This window comes from Rhinatrema bivittatum, chromosome 1, assembly GCF_901001135.1.
Source record: "Rhinatrema bivittatum chromosome 1, aRhiBiv1.1, whole genome shotgun sequence".
Taxonomy (NCBI): Eukaryota; Metazoa; Chordata; class Amphibia; order Gymnophiona; family Rhinatrematidae; genus Rhinatrema; species Rhinatrema bivittatum.
Window position 1 is genome coordinate 506,599,505 of NC_042615.1, and position 19,303 is coordinate 506,618,807.

Consider the following 19,303-nt stretch of genomic DNA (forward strand, 5'->3'; position numbering starts at 1 on the left):
AAGAGCTATTGCACAGTCATAATGCTGATTTTAACAACACCGATTTCAGATGCGTCCTGTAAGGCTGAGAGAGAGAGAGAGAGAGAGAGAGAGAGAGAGACTGGCCATAATAGCAAGGCCCATAGGCAGGTATTCCCTAGGGTAGGCCCACCTAGTAACTCGAGGTGGGGATTAGGTAAGTGTGTAGGGGGTTAGGGGCCACTTTGACATGCTACGTGACACCTACGAACAGAACAGTGGTCTCTTGTGAAGATTTGTTGGCCTTCGGAGTGAGGAAACTCACTCCAAGATGAGATTTGGGCAATGTTCTCTCAACCTAGCAGGTTGAGAGAACATCCACTCGGACTGCATTCAACCTCCACTCGGACTGCATTCAACCTCCAGTGTCCACCACTCGGACAACATTCAACCTCCACTCGGACTGCATTCAACCTCCAGTGTCCACCACTCGGACAGCATTCAACCTCCACTCGGACTGCATTCAACCTCCAGTGTCCACCACTCAGACAGCATTCAACCTCCACACGGTCAGCATTCAACCTCCACTCGGACTGCATTCAACCTCCAGTGTCCACCACTCGGACAACATTCAACCTCCACTCGGACTGCATTCAACCTCCAGTGTCCACCACTCGGACAACATTCAACCTCCACTCGGATTGCTTTCAACCTCCAGTGTCCACCACTCGGACAGCATTCAACCTCCACTCGGACAGCATTCAACCTCCAGTGTCCACCACTCGGACAGCATTCAACTTCCAGCATCCACCACTCGGCCCCTACAGTCTCTTTCAACTTCTGGTACCCCTCACCCGATTTCCTTCTTCCTCTCCCTCACCCAATCAAAGATGACAACTTTCTCCAACTCTTATTTCTAAAACAGACACAGCCACCTTATTAACATCCCCCTATTGAAAAACAACAAAAACTTCTTATGTCTCACCTTTCTTCTCATCAATGCGCAGTCATTGTCTAAGAAACACATGTTAATTTCTGACATACTACAAGAAAAAAAATCCTGACTTCTTCGCCATAACTGAATCCTGGCTAAAAAACACCGATCAAGTAATTCTGAACCACCTTAACCACAATGACTACGATACCTTTTCAATTCCCCGTAACTACAAAAGAGGAGGAGGCCTGCTACTTATCATAAGAAAACACTTTTCAATGAAAATAATCCCACACAACCTCCCTAAACAATTTGAAGTTACTCTCTTCGACTCCCAACATCTTCAAATCTGCCTCGTTTATTGCCCCCCTAAACTACTAGACAACAACATTTCTCCGCTCATTGAATTTCTCATCTCTAACATCAACATAAAAAAACCTGTGATCATTCTTGGAGACTTCAACCTCCATACAGACGCCAACCCCCGTTCTCCTAGCTGCGAAACTCTTCTCGACATGCTATCAAGTCTAAACTTCATCCTTCAAGTGAACAACCCTATACATAAAGCAGGTCACACTCTCGACCTGATTTTCACCAACAACTTCTTCATGAACTCTTCTATTTCTCACAACCCAGTCCCATGGTCTGATCACCATCTCTTACTCTGCAAATCCCAAACGAACTTCAACAACCCAACAAATAATAACTCTACAAAAAAATCCTTCAAATTCCGTCCACCCTATCAAATTAATCTTCTCCTTCAAGAGCTGGGTCTACAACTAGCGAATCTTGACTTATCAAACATATATAACGCTATCCAATCATGGTCCTCAATCACTGAAACAACCGCTAACATCATTAACCCGGAGAAGATCAAACACCTAAAGAACAAAAAAGAAATACAAAACCCATGGTTTAACACCACCCTAAAAAACATGAAATCAGCTCTCAGGAAAACAGAGAAAGAATGGCAAAAAAATAAGCTGCCTGCTACACTACAAAAATACCGTTCACAATTAGCAGCCTACAAGAAATCAATCCAAAACACAAAACACAAAACGGAACTACTTCGGCAATAAAATTATAAATTCCTCCAACAAACCCAAATCCTTATTCAACCTTGTAAACAACCTCATCTCTGATATCCACATCTCCAACGCTACTATTACCAAAAAAAACCTAAGCCAAGATTTAGCCATCTACTTTAAGGATAAAATCTCCAAAATAACAAACACCTTCATCACCTCTTCTTTCTTCAATTTACAAACTTCTTCAATTAACATCCCTCCTTGGCTCGACTTCAGACCTATTTCCATCACTGAAACAGAAAAAATGATGAAGAAAATCAACCCTGCTCGTCATGAACTCGACACCATTCCCACCCGAGTTCTTAAAGAAATTGCCTATCCTTTAGCCCCAACAATTTCAGCAATCATCAACAAATCGCTCGAGGAAGGCGAGCTGCCTCCCAAGTTAAAAATTGCCACCGTCACTCCTTTATTAAAGAAAAAAAACCTCAATCCAGATGACCTAAACAACTACCGCCCAATCTCCAACTTACCCTTCTTTGCAAAAATGATTGAGAAGGCGGCATTGAAACAACTCAACGACCATCTAGATGATAATAAAATTCTTTATCCTTCCCAATTCGGCTTCAGAAAAAACCACAGCACTGAAACCCTCCTCCTTAAACTCTCCAATACCATCCTAAGAGGTTTTGACAACAAAAAAGGATACCTTCTGATTCTCTTAGACCTCTCTGCTGCCTTCGATACAGTGGATCATAAAATTCTCATCTCATGTCTAGAATCCATTGGGCTGGCTGGCAAAACTCTCAGTTGGTTCTCATCCTTCCTCAGTAACAGACACTTCAAAGTTTTTCACAACAATAGCTCTTCTTCTCCTGTCCCCCTCGATACAGGTGTGCCTCAAGGATCAGCACTTTCACCAATTCTATTCAACATCTACCTGACCCCTCTTTGCCATCTCTTATCTAGTCTTGACATAACGTATTACATGTATGCAGACGATATTCAATTACTCATTCCTATTTCTTCCTCGATAGAAGATGCTATGTCTAAAGCAGCCTCACACTTGGATACTATCAGAAACTTGCTAATTCATCTTAAATTATGTCTAAATACAAGCAAAACCGAATGTATCCTAATTGCCAAAAAATATCCTGGACATTTAACAATTCCACCCTTCTACTTTGACAAGACCCTCGTCCTTCTCAAAGAGAGCGTTATAGACCTGGGTGTTTGGTTAGACACTGACCTAATCTACAAAAAACACATCTCCACAAAAATAAAGGAAGGCTTTCACAAACTTCAAATAATAAAACATCTAAAACCCCTACTCCACCCCCATGATTTCAAAACTGTCCTTCAAGCCCTCATTTTTTCAGGTTTGGATTACTGCAACTCCCTATTGATCGGCCTTCCAAAATCTTCCTTGAGACCCTTGCAGCTCCTTCAGAATGCTGCAGCCAGAGTTCTAACAGGTACAAGAAAAGCTGATCACATTACACCTGTTCTCAATCAATTACAGTGGCTCCCTATTGAAAAAAGAGCAGAATTCAAAGTCCTCACCATACTCCACAAAGCAATATACAATGCCGACTATTCCGCCTTTGATGACATCATTCACATCCATTGCTCCCAACGTACTACACGAACCGCCAGCAAAATTAATCTAGTGATTCCCTCTCTTCCACAGGCTAAATTATCCTCCATCAGAAACAGAGCCTTTTCCATCATCGGCCCTAAGCTCTGGAACTCGCTTCCTCATTGCCTCACCAATCAAGATAACTTAAAATCCTTCAAAAAAGACTTAAAACCCTGGCTTCTCAGCCAATCTTTTAAAGATAGCACTCAATGACTCTAAAATTCTTTTATATATTCTGCCATTTTTCAATCTCCCTGTTACAATGATACAGATGCCCTTCAATGCTTCATGAGATATATGTACATCTATTCAGGGTTCTATCCTGTGTTATCTTGTTATACATTCTCCTGTTGTATTTACTATCGTTAATTTTAAATTGTAATCTTCATACATCGTTCTATGTAACATGTTGTTTCTGTATGTAAACCGGAGTGAAGGCAACTCTGCTATACCTCGGTATATAAAAAATGCTAAATAAATAAATTACATTTTAGCATATAGGTAAGCTTCTCCACCTGAGCAATTTCATGAACCTGACTCTGCCAGCACCTTAGAGTTTCCACATTAGAGCTATCGTAAATCTCCCAGCCTGTATTAAACGGTCTGCCAGTCTCCTCTGCGAGTTAGTGAGATTGTCTCCCGTCGCCCCCCAATAGCCCCAGCAAGCAGAGTTCTGGGGTGATGGCTATCTCCTTTCCCAAGATAAGGCGACAAACCGCCATAACAGATCACCAAAAAGCCACAATAAAGTCACAGGACCACCAGGCATGAATATTAGGAGCCTGGACGTCCACATCCCCGCCAACACAACCCTGTAGCGTCAGGAGAGAATATGGTATAAAATAAAGGGTATCTGTATGTCCAGTGGAGAAGCTTTACCATCATTTCCACATGGCAAACACATAAAGAAATCTTGTGTGCTTTCTCTCAAATTCTTTTCCAATGCCAGCTGGAGGTCTCTGTTCCATTGTTGTGTTAAGCCTAATGGGGGTTCCTGCACAACCTGTATTTTCAACAAGGCTATATAGAAAAGAGATATACCCCTATGAGGTACAGTATCCTGAATGAGGATACACACTACAGGGTCGAGGACCAAGGGCTGCCACCCTTTATCTCTGAAGCGGGTCACTTCAGCCACTAACTGTCTGTAAAAGACTTCCGAGTCATCCTCAACCCCTGTGGAGATGTAAGCTTTTTCTCTTTGATTGGCAAGCCAGGAAGAGGCTGAATCTGCTTCAACACTTCTCAGTATTGCTTATCTAACAGACACAGTCTGCTTGTGCCTGCTTTCCTACAGACCTTGCTCTTAGCACAAACAACCTTTGCCCTAAGCACAGAATGCCTGCTTTCTCTCACAAAGATAGTAACATGAGTTAATCATAATAATCTGTAGCAGCTATGTCTCCGAGAATATTGTTGTTATTAAGGATGTGATTGTATACGCAAATAATATGTAACGCAGCACAATAAAAGGCCTGCCTGAAGTGATTTCAGGGGGATGGCTTCCTGGCTTCATTAGAATCCTGTCTGACGTCTCTTGCTTCCGTGCATCTCGCATTACAACAAACCCCAAAATCTTATTTGAGATCTTGAAAGGATTGAAGTTATGTAGTATCATTTTCCCATAACTGACCCAGAAATTTTAAACCGAGCTTCCACAATCGGGTGGCATCTCTATAACAACATAGTCGTCACTAGCTTGAGATTCCCACACAAGGGAGTGAGCGCTGAGAGGCCTTGTTCCGGCCGATTTTTTGCTCAAGGCTCTCCAGATTTTTAGAATGTAAGTAATGTGAGGGCTGGTCCCACTAGCTTTTTTGGCGCTCTTGAGCTAGTCTGGCTGTAGTTGTAACATTGATAAATCCACATCCCATGCCAATTTGCATTCAAGTGCATACCAGAGTATATCATAATCCCTATGCAACCACACCATAGCTCCCACTAATCCACAGGCCCAGTGATAACTCTGCAGATCTGGGAGGTTCAAGCCACCAGCCTCTTTGGGTCTCCAAGTGTGCAGGCAGCCTACAGGAAAGGGGAAGAGGGTGAGCCTGGAGCAGCTGCAGCAGCTCTTGCCTGGTCCCTAATCCAGCCCTTCCTCTCCTGGTCTGCAGGGAAGAGGAGAGGAGAGGAGAGGGTGATCCTGATGGCAGACACTGCAGTGCCAAAAATAGACATTTAAAAAGGCTTTGAATTAACACAAGCTTGTGAACTTATCAGCAATGGTGCCAACTGTCAAGGTTACCAATCCTGGCTGCTTAGCTGCTGCTCCCAAGTTTCAAGCTTGTGCTAATTCAACGCCTTTTTGTGTCTGTTACCCAGGACTTAATTTCTGGAGGAATGAATTAGTATTCTGTCACCCTGTTTGCTGGATGTAAGTAAAGTGGAACAAAGCCAATGATGTCAAGTCAGTTCTGGTGGGTGAAAAATGGCCGGGGGCTGGGGATGGAGCATCCCTGGAGAAGGAGGAGGAAGAGTGTGTTTGGATATGTGTGTGTGGGAGAGAGAAATTTCTCCCACAGTCCTGACCTCGCCCCCCCCCTCCCACAGGTAACTCCAGGCCCTGGCCCTACCCCTCACCTCTCCCACTCCTCAGTTCCACTTCCATTTTGTCTACATATTAAGCCCTGAAGATATCTGTCTTATCCTCTTTTATTCTGTACTCTGGAACAGGCCGATACAGTACAGTATCTGCCCTTGGCAGATACTGTACTGTTAACCTGCCCTTGGACGCGCGTTTTCCCTTACCCCTTATTCAGTAAGGGGCGGAAAACGCGCGTCCAACCCACGGCACCTAATGCCCGCAGGATACAGTAAGTAAAATGTGCAGCCAAGCTGCCACATTTATTACTTTCAGAAATTAGCGCCTACCCAAAGGGTAGGCGCTAGTTTCTGCAGGCACCGGGAAAAGTGGCACAGAAAAGCAATTAAAAACCGGACGCTCAATTTTGCCGGCGTCTGGTTTCCGAGCCCGTGGCTGTCAGCGGGCTCGAGAACCGACGCCGGCAAAATTGAGCGTCGGCTGTCAAACCCGCTGACAGCCGCCCGCTCCGGGCTAAAAGGAGGCGCTATGGACGCGCTACGTCCCTAGCGCCTCCTTTTGCCCGTTTCTACCGCACCACCTAATTTACCACCACTACTTTATCGTATGCGCGCGCACCGGCGAGTGGCCGGTGCGTGCGCCTGGAGAGCGGGCGTTCGTCCGCTTTCCCGCGGACTTTTACTGAATCGGCCTTGTAAGTGAGCAAATTCTAAGTAACATCTATGGTGATCCACAGGAAACTCATTGAATGGGTTGGATCTGAAAGAACCTCAGCTGCAGTTTTATGCATCATCTTAACTTGCATAATTTTTTTTATGTGTCCACTTCCTGCCTGATTCTAGTAGCCAGGGTCTCCATCACTACAGGCAACAGCAAGGGATCAAAGGAGGCCCTCATGTGGAGCAGTAAGCTGGGAGCCAGGGTTCAAATCCCACTGCTGCTCCTGGTGACCTTGGGCAAGTCAGTTCCCTCCCCATTGCCTCAGGTACAAACTTGGGGCCTGGTTTGCTAAGCTTCCCCCCCCCCCCCCCAAGACCCAGAATTGGAGGAAACCTTTAGTAAATAAACACCTTATATTGTAAACCCTGTGGGGACAGGGAAACACCCACTGTACCTGAATGTAACTCACCTTGAGCTACCAATGAAAAGGCGTGAGCTAAATAAAATAAAATAAGACACAGTTTCACCCTTGCTTCATGTGTTTATTATTGGAGAGGCAGACACAAAAATGCACTTAAACGTTGAGAGAAGTTAGAAATTCATACTTTGCACATTCTGACTTCCTCTCTCACTGCTGAATATGGATTCACTATTCATCGTCGCCTTTCTGTAAAACAAAAACAAACAAACAAAAAGAGGCATATTTTAAAGAAAGTATCTGGTGAAGTTCTTCACAGCAGAAATTAGTTTACAATGTCAGATCCCCCAGTGAATTAATGGGGAGGGCCGACTGGTGGGATCAGGTATCAAATGACCTGGGCATTATTTATTGAAAATTGCAAAGATCCCGGTTTATTTTTTTTAATGTTGCCACCAGAGCAAAGTAGGATGACGGCATGTGAACCACATTTTGAAAGGGAAGGGGGAAAAAAAGAGAAGAGGAACTGAGAAAGGACAGGCAGAGGTAGAATAAAGGAGAACGAGGAAAGTTTGGCATTTCAAGATTTATTTATGCATTTATTTAGACATTTTATATACCGTCGTTCCATATTAAGATCACAACGGTTTACAAAATTAACATTCATAACTATAAATCAACAAAAATTGATGGTTTATAGATATAGTATTCGTAAAGAGGAATTATCATATATCAAATGAAATGTTCCATTACATATTACACCTCTTACTAAAGATCTAAGACCTAAGGCACTTAGTACAGTAAATTAATATAACAAATATCATATAATAGTTAGTGGATTGTATTGAGATTATTTCAATCTCTCGTTATGTTTTATTCCTCATGGTTCAATTAAAGTCTCTCCTCCTCCTTGTTATTGTAGCTCTCTTATATTCTGAAGTTTTTAAAATTAGGTTATATGCATTTTTGAATAGCCATTTTTTTTAGTTCACATTTAAATCTCTTTCTATCTGGTATCAAGCGTAACATCTCAAGTAGGGAATGCCAAAACTTTGGACCCGCTATGGAGAGCACACAATCTCTAACCTGAATCAGATGTGTACTCCGTATTGTAGGAACATTTGATGGTCCTTTTATTTTGGGATCTTCGTGTTCGCTGAGGTGGGTATGGTTGTAATGTCACTCCGATCAGACCAGTATTACTGGAATGAATGATTCTGAATAGTAACGATAATACTTTGTAATAGATTCGAGATTGTACTGGCAGCTAGTGCAGTGAGATCAGTGAGGGTGTGATGTGATCAAATTTCCTAGTTCCTAATAAGAGTCTAGCTGAGGCATTTTCCAATAATTGTAGTGGTTTTAGTGTACATGCAGGGAAGACCGAGTAATAGAGAGTTACGGTAGTCTAGGTTTGAGAAAATGAGAGTTTGCAGTACAGTACAGAAGTCATCGAAAGTTAATAATGGTTTCAACCTATGTAATATACGCAGCTTGGCATAACCTGTATTAATACATTTATTGATATGCTTTTTCATAGTACGGTTTTCATCTAGCTGGAAACCTAAATCCCACACTTGATTTGAGGGAGTAATTTGAAAAGTACCCGAGTCTAGAACCGGAGGTTTTCCTATTGAAGGATTTCTACTTGATCAAATGACTTCAGTCTTTTTGGGATTTAATGTTAGTTTAAGTTGAGATCTAGCGAGAAACTTAAAATAGGAACTTTTATGACACATGGAAGGAGATATTGGTCCATTACTAGGTTTCTCAGCCTCGGGGTCAGAGGTCTGACTGGAATTCATCTAAACTGGAAACGAGATTTTTGCTTCTGCTCTTCTCACCTTGCTCTCAATGCTGCGGCTCTTTGTCCTGAGTTTGTTCACTTGCGATTCGGCAATGTCTGCTCTCTCCTCAGCTTCCTTGAGCTCGTGCTGCACTTTCCTGAACCGGGACAGATGTGCATTGGCTTGTTCCTCCTAACGAGGAGAAAATCAACACAGATTGCACATTTCTTTTTATTTTTATTTTTTAAGTCTCCAGTCAAAGTCAGGATGGCCTTTTCTGAACAGGATCTCCATTTCAGAACCTATCAGGCTATTTTTAATAACCTGATTCTAATATATTGTGAGGGGTAGAACAGCAACCCCAAAACTGAAAGACAAAACGTCTGACAGCGCAATCTAATGGTTACAGATTCAGGGAAGAAGCCTATTGCTGTCATGTACTTTGCAAATAAGTACGTCATTTTCTTTCCCCGCACTTCAAATTTTATCTATATTTTTATTTGTCTCTCTTTGCTCAAACCATATTTTCTTTTACTTTTTTTTTTTTAATTACTTTGTATGTGGTGAATGACTGCCGTAACTTCTTATGGACTGTAAAATCCTTCTCCAAAACAACAACAACAACAAAAGAAACATTATTACCTTATGAAATATATATAGCTACAACATGCATCGTGATTGCAAAGTTATATGCTTAAATACGTGGCAGAGTGCCAAGTTTTGGAAAATCGCTATGACAGCTGTATTTTTGACTTACAGATTCCTATGACAGCTGTACAAAATCGCTATGACAGTTGTATTTTTGACTTACAGATTCCTCGGTCTGTCTCTTGTAGGCCTTCACCTTCAGCTGCAATTTGTCCACCAGATCCTGCAGCCTCAGCAAATTTTTCTTATCTTCCTCATTCTGTACATAGGAGAAATGCACATAGCTAACCGCGCCATAAAACATAGCTTATATGGTTCTTTTAGTAATATCTGGTATTGCTTGCCTGTGTTCGTTTCAATACATCGTGCATGTAATTTGTGAACTGCTTACTATAGATGTTCCAATATAGGCAGTATTAAAGAAATTTTAAATAAAGAGTTTTTAGTATGGGCCAGCTGCAGAAATGGACCTGTAAATATTTAAGCTGATAGTCTCACATTAGCATATTAATACTTCACCTCATTGGCAGAGGCTACCAAGGGCAAATGCGAGTCACACATCAGGCATTTCAGTCCCAAATAGGAAATAACAGCAAATGCACTCAATTTATTTATTTATTATTATTTTTTTTCAATCATTTTGAGCCCGCCATTCCACAGCAGGATGCAATAAAAAGTACATAAACAGTAAGATCACAAAAACATTAAAATAAGACTTCAGTTACCAAAAAAATAAAGTCTAATTCATTCAAGAACATGGCTTAAGGCAATCAAGCGAATTCCAACTAGAGCCACCATAACCAGCACACTACGGGCAATCAGCCTGAAAAAAGCCCTGTTTTTAAAGCTTTTTTTTTTTTTTAAAGGTACCAGAACTACTTGTGATCCGCAGTCGTTTAGGAAGAGACTTCCACCGAAAAGGCCTGAACCTGAATCTCACTAAGGGGGGAGCCCAATGGAGGAGAGGGAACCTCAGGAAGAATTTCATTAGCTGACCTTACAGTACACGTAGGGCTGTATGTACGCAATACAGGAGAGATCCAGGGGCGTCGAGGGATTATTTCGTAATTTCAAGATCAGCATAGCAACCTTAAATTTGATTCTCCAATAAACAGGGTAACCAATACAATGCACACACAGAATAGGAGTAACATGGTCAGGTTTCTGAGCAAAATCTGTAAGGCTCTGATTGAAGTAGCAGGCAGTCCAGTGAGGAGAGGGTTACAATAATCAATTCCTGAAAAAAAATGAAAATTTGGAGAACTGATCGAAAATCCCCAGGCTCAAATAACAGTTTTAATCTTCACAATATATGAAGTTTATTAAAAACTAGTTTTTATAAGACTTTTTAATGTGAGCCCTCATTGACATATCTGAATCCGAGAGGATGCCAAGGTTATGCACCTGCTTCTCAAAAGGGTCTCTCATGCATCTCAAATTAAAATGTAGATAGGGCACATTCAGATGGAAATCTGCTAATTTCAGTTTTCCCAATGTTTAATGCCAACCTATTATAGTCAAGCCATCTTTGATGACAGGCAGATTGTCACAGAGCGTGAGTCATTTGGCTGTGGCGAGATTGGTGCAGCCCGGCAAGGAACTCGCTAGGCCTTCGTTGACAGCAGGCAGACACGCTCATGCTGGTACAAGGCTAGGCTTCACCTTTACCAGCCTCTTCCCCCAACAGGTTGAGTCCTTCGATTCGGAGGCCAGAAGGACTTAGGCGAGGCACCAGCAGGAGAGCAGTCAGGCGGAGGCAGAGCACAGGGAAGGTCAGGGCAGGTGGCAGTGGGGCAGAGTCCAATTGTGTACAGAGGTCAAGCATGGAGGTCAGTCAGAGGAGGAGGGCAGGGGAGTCTGAAGCAAGGCATGGCAAGACGAAGACTGAAGCAAGGCAGGGAAGGAACGAGGCAAGGCAGGAACAGGCTGGAGGGAGGCAAAGAGGAGAAGCATCGCGCACTGCAGGCAAGGCATGGCAGGGGACCTGTTGGTGAGGCGCCGGCTGGCAGCGTGGTTGCAGTTTAAAAATCCAGTCTCTGAAGACCTCATCTCCTGGCATTGCAGCTGAGTTCCTGCCATGGGGCTTTTAAGGTGCAACCAGGTAATATGCACGCATGCCTAGAGCAGCCAGCAGCCATTGAGCAGGATAAGCGCCGTGGCATATTTTTGCAATTGTTGTAGCTACACTATCTGCTTTATTTAAAGATCTTTGGTAAGTTTCAACTTCTCCCGCTTTCATATATTTGAGGTACTTTTGAATTTAGATTTATTGATTATCTAATTTTGTTGTATAGTGGCATTTGGGTCATTGAGACATTGAAGACGCTGTCCTGCTTTATCCTTCACACACACATATAGGTGCAGTCTTTGCATTTTAAGGTTTGTGTTTTTTTTCTTTTTTGTCTTTTTCTTTTTTTGTGTGTGTTTTCTGTATATTTAGTGTGTATGTTTATGTAGACTGGAAAAATATCTTGTGTATATGTGGTGTTCGGAGAAGGGGACCAGATTTGTGAACAGAATGCAAAAAGGGGTTACATACCCTCGAGGATAAAGTATACGGAGACACCGACCCAGCTTTTTACGCTAGAGCAACCAACATGGCAGCATCCTGCCAGTGGCTTCCCAGGGGTGAGCGAGGCTGAGCAGTTGGGCCAGCATTACACAGATAAAGATTAAACCAAAGGTGGCAGCTCAAGATGCTTGCATGGGAATGAAATCTGCACAGATTTGTAGTTGACACCAAGATCAGCAAGTATTTTACATAAGGAAACTAAGCAAACATTGAATAATGAGGCCAATAATGTAGAAACCTGAGGGACCCCAGTTTTGATGGCATGCCATGAAGATATTGAATGAGCAATTCAGACCTAAGAACATAAGAATTTGCTATATTGGGTCAGACTGAGGGTCCATCAAGTCAAGTATCCTGTTTCCAACAGTGGCCAATCCATTTCATAATACCTGACAAGATTCCAAACAGTAAATAGATCACATGCAGTGATACTTAAGTCTACTAGTTTGGTTAATAACATTTTATGGACTTCCCCTCAAGGAACTTGTCCAAACCTTTTTTAAACCCAGCTATGCTAACTGTCTTACCCACATCCTCCAGTAATTGTGCGTTGAGTGAAAAGGAATCTTCTACAATTTGTTTTGAATTTGCTACTTACTAATTTCATGGAGTGCCCCATAGTCTTTGTACTTTGTGAAAGAGTAAATAACCCATTTACATTTACCCGTTCTATTCTACTCATGATTTTATAGCTCTCTATCATATCCCCCCTCAGCCATCTCGTCCTCAAACTGAATGTTAGGATTTGCGGCACTCACCCAATCTCATGTGGCAGGAATGCTGCTGGATCCAGCCGCCATGCTGCCACACCTGGCCTCCCTGTAGGCATTTGTGTACATGCACATGCGCTCACATAATATGCACGCAGTGGTGGAAAGAACCTGAACGGCTCCTTCTGATGATATCACCGGCTTGCCCTACTTAAGCCCATGCCCCACAGTGGTTCCTCGTCTCAGTAACAGGTCTCCTGATGTGCCTTGCTTGTAAGTGTGTTGCCTGTGTTCCTGTCAATTCTGTTTTCCTGTGTTCCAAGCCTACCTTTGTCTCTTGCCTTGTTCCTGAGTCCTTGCATTGCCTTGTCCTTGCCTTACCCAATCCTTTTCCTATCTGTGCCTCTTGTATTGTTCTGTATCATCTTGTCTCACCCTCTGTCAGCTTGACTTTCAGGATTCTGATCTCTGACCATCCTTGTCTGCTGCCTGCCCTGACCTCCGCCTGGCTTTTGGACTCTTGTTCTCGCCACTGCCCTAGAGACCCATCTAAGACCTGCCAATTTCTAGAACCTAAGGGCTCAACCTGCAGGAAAGGCAGTTGGTGTAGAGAAAACTCCAGTCTGTCCCACTACAGGGCACATCCGCCAGCTGATGGGGTGGGCCTAATGGGCTCACCCTCTAGGCTGCACCAATTACCCCTTGGCACCAAGGGTTCACTAACATCTATTCCTGTGCCCTGTGCCCAACCTCTTCAGCCTTTCCCCATAGGGGAGCTGTTCCATCCTCTTTATCATTTTGGTAGCCTTTCTCTGTTCTTTTTCTAATGCAACTATATCTTTTTTTGAGATTCAGCAATCAGAATTGCACACCCTACTCTAGGTGTGGCCTCAACATAGAGCAATACAGAGGCATTATGACATTGTTGTTTTATTCTCTATTACTTTCCTAATAATTCTTAACATTCTGTTTGCTTTTATGACCGCTGCTGCAAACTGAACTGAGAATTCCAAATTATTGTCCACTGTGATGCCCAGGTCCTTTTCCTGGGCAGTAATTTCTAATATGGAACCCAACATTGTATAACTATTACAGTATGGGTGTTATGAACCCTCCTGTAGCGGTGCTATGGGAGGCTCCTTACCTCTTCCTGGAGGCCGCTCTGAAGCCGGTGTCTCGCCTACGAACTATCCAGGATTTGCTCCAGGACCTGGGAGGCCGCAATGTTCTTGGGGCCTGCCTGAGGCTTGCTTGTGTCTGCATGGACTTCCTGGTTTGAGCCACGCCCTTCTCCCTAGGGGCCAGCCTGCAGCACTCCTCCTTAGTTATAGGGCCAGCTAGGTGTGGACCATCCAAACTCCTACCAGGGAGTCGCCTGTTTGCAGCCCTATAAAAGGACTTCAACTTCCAGTTAGCCTTGCCTTGCATTGGAGTTACTTCACTCTGGAGGCTCCTGCCTGCCAGAGCTCCGTCAGGTCTTCTTCGTGGAGCTCCTCTTCGTTTCGTCTCGCCATGTCAAGTCATGTTCGTGCCTGAGGTCCTTGTCTAGGTGTCCTGGTGTCTCGTCTTGATCCTCCGCTTCCTGATGTCCCAGGTTCCTTAGTGTCCTGCCCTTCTTGGTGTTTGCTTCAGCGCTCCTGAGCCTTCTGGTACCTGTCAGGCCGTGCTCTCTCGGATGACGTCTTTCCCGAGCGTGGAGTAGCCTACAGGTGGAATTCGTTCCTGTGCTCCTGAGCCGTCATGTCCTGCCAGCCTTTGCAGAGCTCCGGATGACTTATGGCTCCGTCGTCGAATTTCTGCCTCGGCTGGATTCTTCCCTGCGCTCGTCCCGTTCTCAGCGTGGTCCGTGACCAGCCTCCTCGGGCTGTGTAGGGTGCGCAGTGGGACAAGGTGGTCCGCGACCAGTCCCGCGGGTGGACTGTGTAGGGTGCCCTGAGAGACAGTGCCAATGTCCTTCCGTCCAATCTCTCGTCTCGTCTGGATTTCGTCAAGTTCCTCGTCTCGTCCCGGATGCCGTTGCATCAGTCTTGGTATCATGTCAACGTCTTGTTCCTGATGTCGTCGCATCGATCCTGGTCAGGGATGCCATCGCATCGACCATTGGTCCGTGATGTCTTCGCATCAGCCTTGGTGTCATGTCTTCAACTACCTTGGTGTCATGTCTTGTTCCAGCCCTCGTCTCTGATGCCGTCCGCATCAGCCTTGGTGTCATGTCTTTGTCCGCGATGCCGTAGCATCGAACTTGGTGTCATGTCTTCATGTCAAGGCCCGTCTGTCCTCGACCTCAGGCCAGGCCTGCTGCTCCATGCCGATCCTAGCGGCAGGTCCGAAAGGGCTCGGAATGGTCGGAGGACCATTCACATTCCAACATCATCCTGTTGTTGGCCTTGGGAGCTTGCAGGCCTGGCAGAGGGTAAGACCGTCAGCCATGCTGGAACACGCCGTCAACCCTCGGTTCGGTCCTGGATCCGTCTGGGGTTGGGCCGAGGCCCAAGGGCACACGAAAACCCCCGTTATGTAACAATGGGTTTCTTTTCCCCATGTGCATCACTTTGCATTTGTCCACATTAAATTTCAACTGCCATTTGCTTGCCAAGTCTTCCAATGTTGCAAAATCCTCCTGCAATTTTTAACAATCTGCTTGTGATTTAACGACTCGGAAAAATTTTGTATTGTCTGCAAATGTGATCATTCATTGTTCCTCTTTCCAGATCATTTATAAATGTTAAAAAGCACTGGTCCCAGTACAGATCACTGTTTCCCTTCTCCACTGAGAAAACTGACCATTTAGTTTTGTTCTCTGTTTCCTGTCTTTTAACCAGTTTGCAATCCACAATAGGACATTCTCTCCTATCCTGTGACTTTTTACTTTTCTTAGAAGCCGCTCATGAGGAACTTTGTCAAATGCCTTCTGAAAATGCAAATACACTATATCCACTGGCTCTTGATTATGCATATGTTTATTAACCCTTCAAAAAATGTAGCAGATTGGTAAAGCAAGACTTCCCTTGTGTAAATCCATGCTGGCTGTGTCCCATTAAACCAGATCTTTCTATATGTTCAGTGATTCTGTTCTTTAGAATAGTTTCAACAATTTTTCCTGGCACTGAAGTCAGGCTTACTGGTCTGTAGTTTCCTGGATTACCCTTGGAGCCCTTTTTAAAAATTGGGGTTACATTGGCCACCTTCCTGTCTTCAGGTATGTTGAGCAATCCCAAATTACCATTAACAGATCTCCAATTTCACGTTTTGAGTTCTTTCAGAATTCTTGATTGTAGACCTTCTAGTCTGCGTGATTTGCTTCTCTTTAGTTTGTCAATCTGCCTTATTATATTTTCCAGCTTCACAGTGATTTGTATCAATTCCTTTGAATTATTACTATTGAATACAGTTTTCGGCACAGGTATCTCCCCAACAATCCTGCTAGCTTCCTTCTGTCCGGTAGAAACGAAACCACTCTAATGCCCTGCCAGCTATTCCAGTCTCTTGAAGCCAGATTAATAACATCTGATGATTACGTTTATCAAATGGGGCTGATATGTCTAAGAGCATCATGCCAAATTTTGTTCCCTATCAAAGCCAAATTGGATCATGTCAGCGGTGGACAATAATAAGGTTTCAGTATTGAGGAATTTCCTGAAACAAACTGGGGTTGATCCAGAATCAAGGGTTATCAGTAATAACACTTCATTGAAAAGAATGAGTCCAGTTACATGGATATCAGAGAAACTGCATCAAAAATGAGCAAACTTTGCTGTAGTGTACTAATTGTATTTTGATCACATTTACCACCTTGAAAAACTCACCTTTCTTTGTTGTAATGGCACAATCATTGTGACCTCAGATTAGTTAACTATGACTAGTCACAATCTGATAAAATACGACTTGAAAAAACTGTTGGTATATTGGAATGGTGTGGAGCTTGCAAGGGATCTACCAGGTTTTATTTCTCATTGCAAGCTGTTTTAAATTTGGAAGTGCCGAATGTGACAAAGTTAGTTACCTTTCTCAGCAAATATCTGTTTGGTGTGCAGTTAGAAATCTATTCAAAATATGAACTAAAGATAAGAAAGTTGTGTAGAACACCATGAAAAATTTCCATCCTTCAAGCTCTGTGATTCAAAGCTTCACTCATATTTTGTGGTGTTGCTTGAACCTCTGACTAGTTCTTAGTATTTTACAGGAACTTGCCTCTGAATGTGAAATAAAACTCTTACCTGGTAAGTTATTTCCTTCACTCTTCTCTCGTATTTGCGTACACCTTTGATGGCTTCAGCACTGCGTTTCTGTTCACCTTCTAACTCATTTTCCAGCTCGCGGACCTGCGAAGCACAGTGAGTTAGTCACACGACCATAAGATAACCTAGTTCTGTTAACGACTAAATGTCATCTAAAGGCACAAGGTTTAACCTACTCTAGCCTCCAGTTTCTGGAGCTGCTTCTTTCCGCCCTTCAGGGCCAGCTGCTCAGCTTCGTCCAGGCGGTGCTGCAGGTCCTTCACAGTCTGCTCAAGGTTCTTCTTCATCCTCTCAAGGTGAGCACTGGTGTCCTGCTCCTTCTTCAGCTCCTCAGCCATCATGGCAGCCTTGACAACATTAGAAGAATATAAGATTTACCTGAAGCAAACGAATATTTTCCTCTTAATAGCACGTGCACCTGGTGAATTATTTCTATTTGAATTATGCAATGTTGATGTGTGAAGTTCCAACATTTGACTGATTACAGACATGTTAAAGGAGAAGAGGAAACATTTTATTCTCCCAATGAAACAGAGTGGAGAAGAGGAAGCATTTTAAAGGGGCAGAGACAAAAAATGATAATGCCTGAATCAAAATCGAGTCCTGCCTTTCACAATGAGAGACAATTGGCAGATCCATAACAAGGAGACGCTTACATCAGTGATGGCCTTCTTGGCTTTCTCTTCAGCATTTCTAGCTTCTTGGACTGCCTCCTCCACTTCAGACTGGAGCTGGTTAGTGTCACTCTCAAGCTTCTTCTTGGTGTTAATAAGACTAGTGTTCTAGGAATGAGGAAAAAATACACATTTCATAGTATTTTTCCTGGTGTATACAGACAGTTTGATATGTTTGCCTTGGACCTCATGTTACTAATGTCAGATGCTTGTACCTGGGAGTGCAGAAGCTGCACACGCTCATTTGAATCGAGCAGTTCCTGTTCAGCAACTTTACGAGCTCTTTCTGTCTGTTCAAGAGCTGCTCTTTTCTCTTCACACTCGGCCTGCAGAAGGTTATTTCTACGTTCTGTTACAGCCAGCTGTTCTTTCAAGTCTTCCTGTCCCCTGACAGCATCATCGAGGTGCAGCTGAGTATCCTGTTAGCAATAAATTCAATTTTATGATTTACCTAACTTCAAAAATAATTTAATGACAGAGTAAACTGTTTTTTAAAAGGGTAATTTCAAAGTGCTTCAATGTACCTTGAGTAGTCCCTGCACATTTCTAAGCTGCTTCAGTGCTTCAGCAGCCTGGCGATTGGCATGGCTGAGCTGAATCTCTATTTCATCGAGGTCTCCCTCCATCTTCTTCTTCAGTCTCAGGGCCTCATTTCGACTTCTGATCTCAGCATCTAATGTACTCTGCATGGATTCTATGGTTCTCTGGCTGTTTCTCTTCAGCTGCTCAATCTCCTCATCCTTTTCTGCAATCTTCCTATCCACCTCTGACTTCACTTGGGTCAGCTCAAGCTGGATGCGCAGGATCTTGCCTTCTTCATGTTCCAGGCACCCCTTTAATGACAGAATAGAGTTTATGTAAGAACAGTTCTAAATGTTGCAAATACTACAAAGCAGTATCAGATAAATGGCTCCTTTACATACTTCAGCTTCCTCCAAGGCGGCCTGTAATTCACTCTTTTCTTGTTCAACCTGCTTCTTGGCTTTTTCCAGTTCATGGATGGACTTTGAACTCTCACCAATCTGTTCAGTAAGATCTGAGATCTCCTCTGTATGGAGTAAAGAATATTCAATTGAGCTAAATCATTCTGGCATGAAGGATGTTTAAACCAGTCTATTTCCACCATACTAAATGTAAAAATTGAGTGGAATCAGTGAAATAAGCAGAAGTTACCAGAAGTCATAGGAAAGGGATGTGCAGAAGGAAAAATTTGTTTTGATTCTTATTAGTTTCGCCAGGACCCATATTCGTTGCATTTGTTTTTGTGGGAAAAATCCCAATTATTTGCAGCCTATTTTTGGCTGCAGAATTGGGGTTTTCTTATCAATTCTGATGAAACTTCTGGGGAGCAATCATCAGAATGAGAAAAGAGCTCCAAGGTACTTAGACTGTGGCAAATTGGCACCAAAGTGGCATGAATAGCCTAAGGCACTTTAAAGGGGCAAAGGGGTACCAGGAGTGGCAAGAGTGCTTTAACAGAGGTGCAAAGCAGTAG

General features: G+C 43.3%; 1 protein-coding gene across 1 annotated transcript in view; it reads right to left on the reverse strand.

The window, feature by feature from the left end:
- Positions 1-7,290: 7,290 nt before the first annotated feature.
- The window catches only part of LOC115096376 (myosin-4-like), a 54,263-nt gene continuing 42,250 nt past the window's right edge, over positions 7,291-19,303 (reverse strand). Inside the window, exons 32-40 of the mRNA XM_029610887.1 lie at positions 18,732-18,856; positions 18,333-18,641; positions 18,024-18,227; positions 17,791-17,916; positions 17,311-17,481; positions 17,114-17,218; positions 9,778-9,873; positions 9,024-9,158; positions 7,291-7,428 (exon numbers count right to left, since the gene is read on the reverse strand). Of these exons, the coding sequence (XP_029466747.1) occupies positions 7,411-7,428; positions 9,024-9,158; positions 9,778-9,873; positions 17,114-17,218; positions 17,311-17,481; positions 17,791-17,916; positions 18,024-18,227; positions 18,333-18,641; positions 18,732-18,856 (1,289 nt within the window). The 3' untranslated portion in view covers positions 7,291-7,410. The remainder of the gene's footprint in view (positions 7,429-9,023; positions 9,159-9,777; positions 9,874-17,113; positions 17,219-17,310; positions 17,482-17,790; positions 17,917-18,023; positions 18,228-18,332; positions 18,642-18,731; positions 18,857-19,303) is intronic.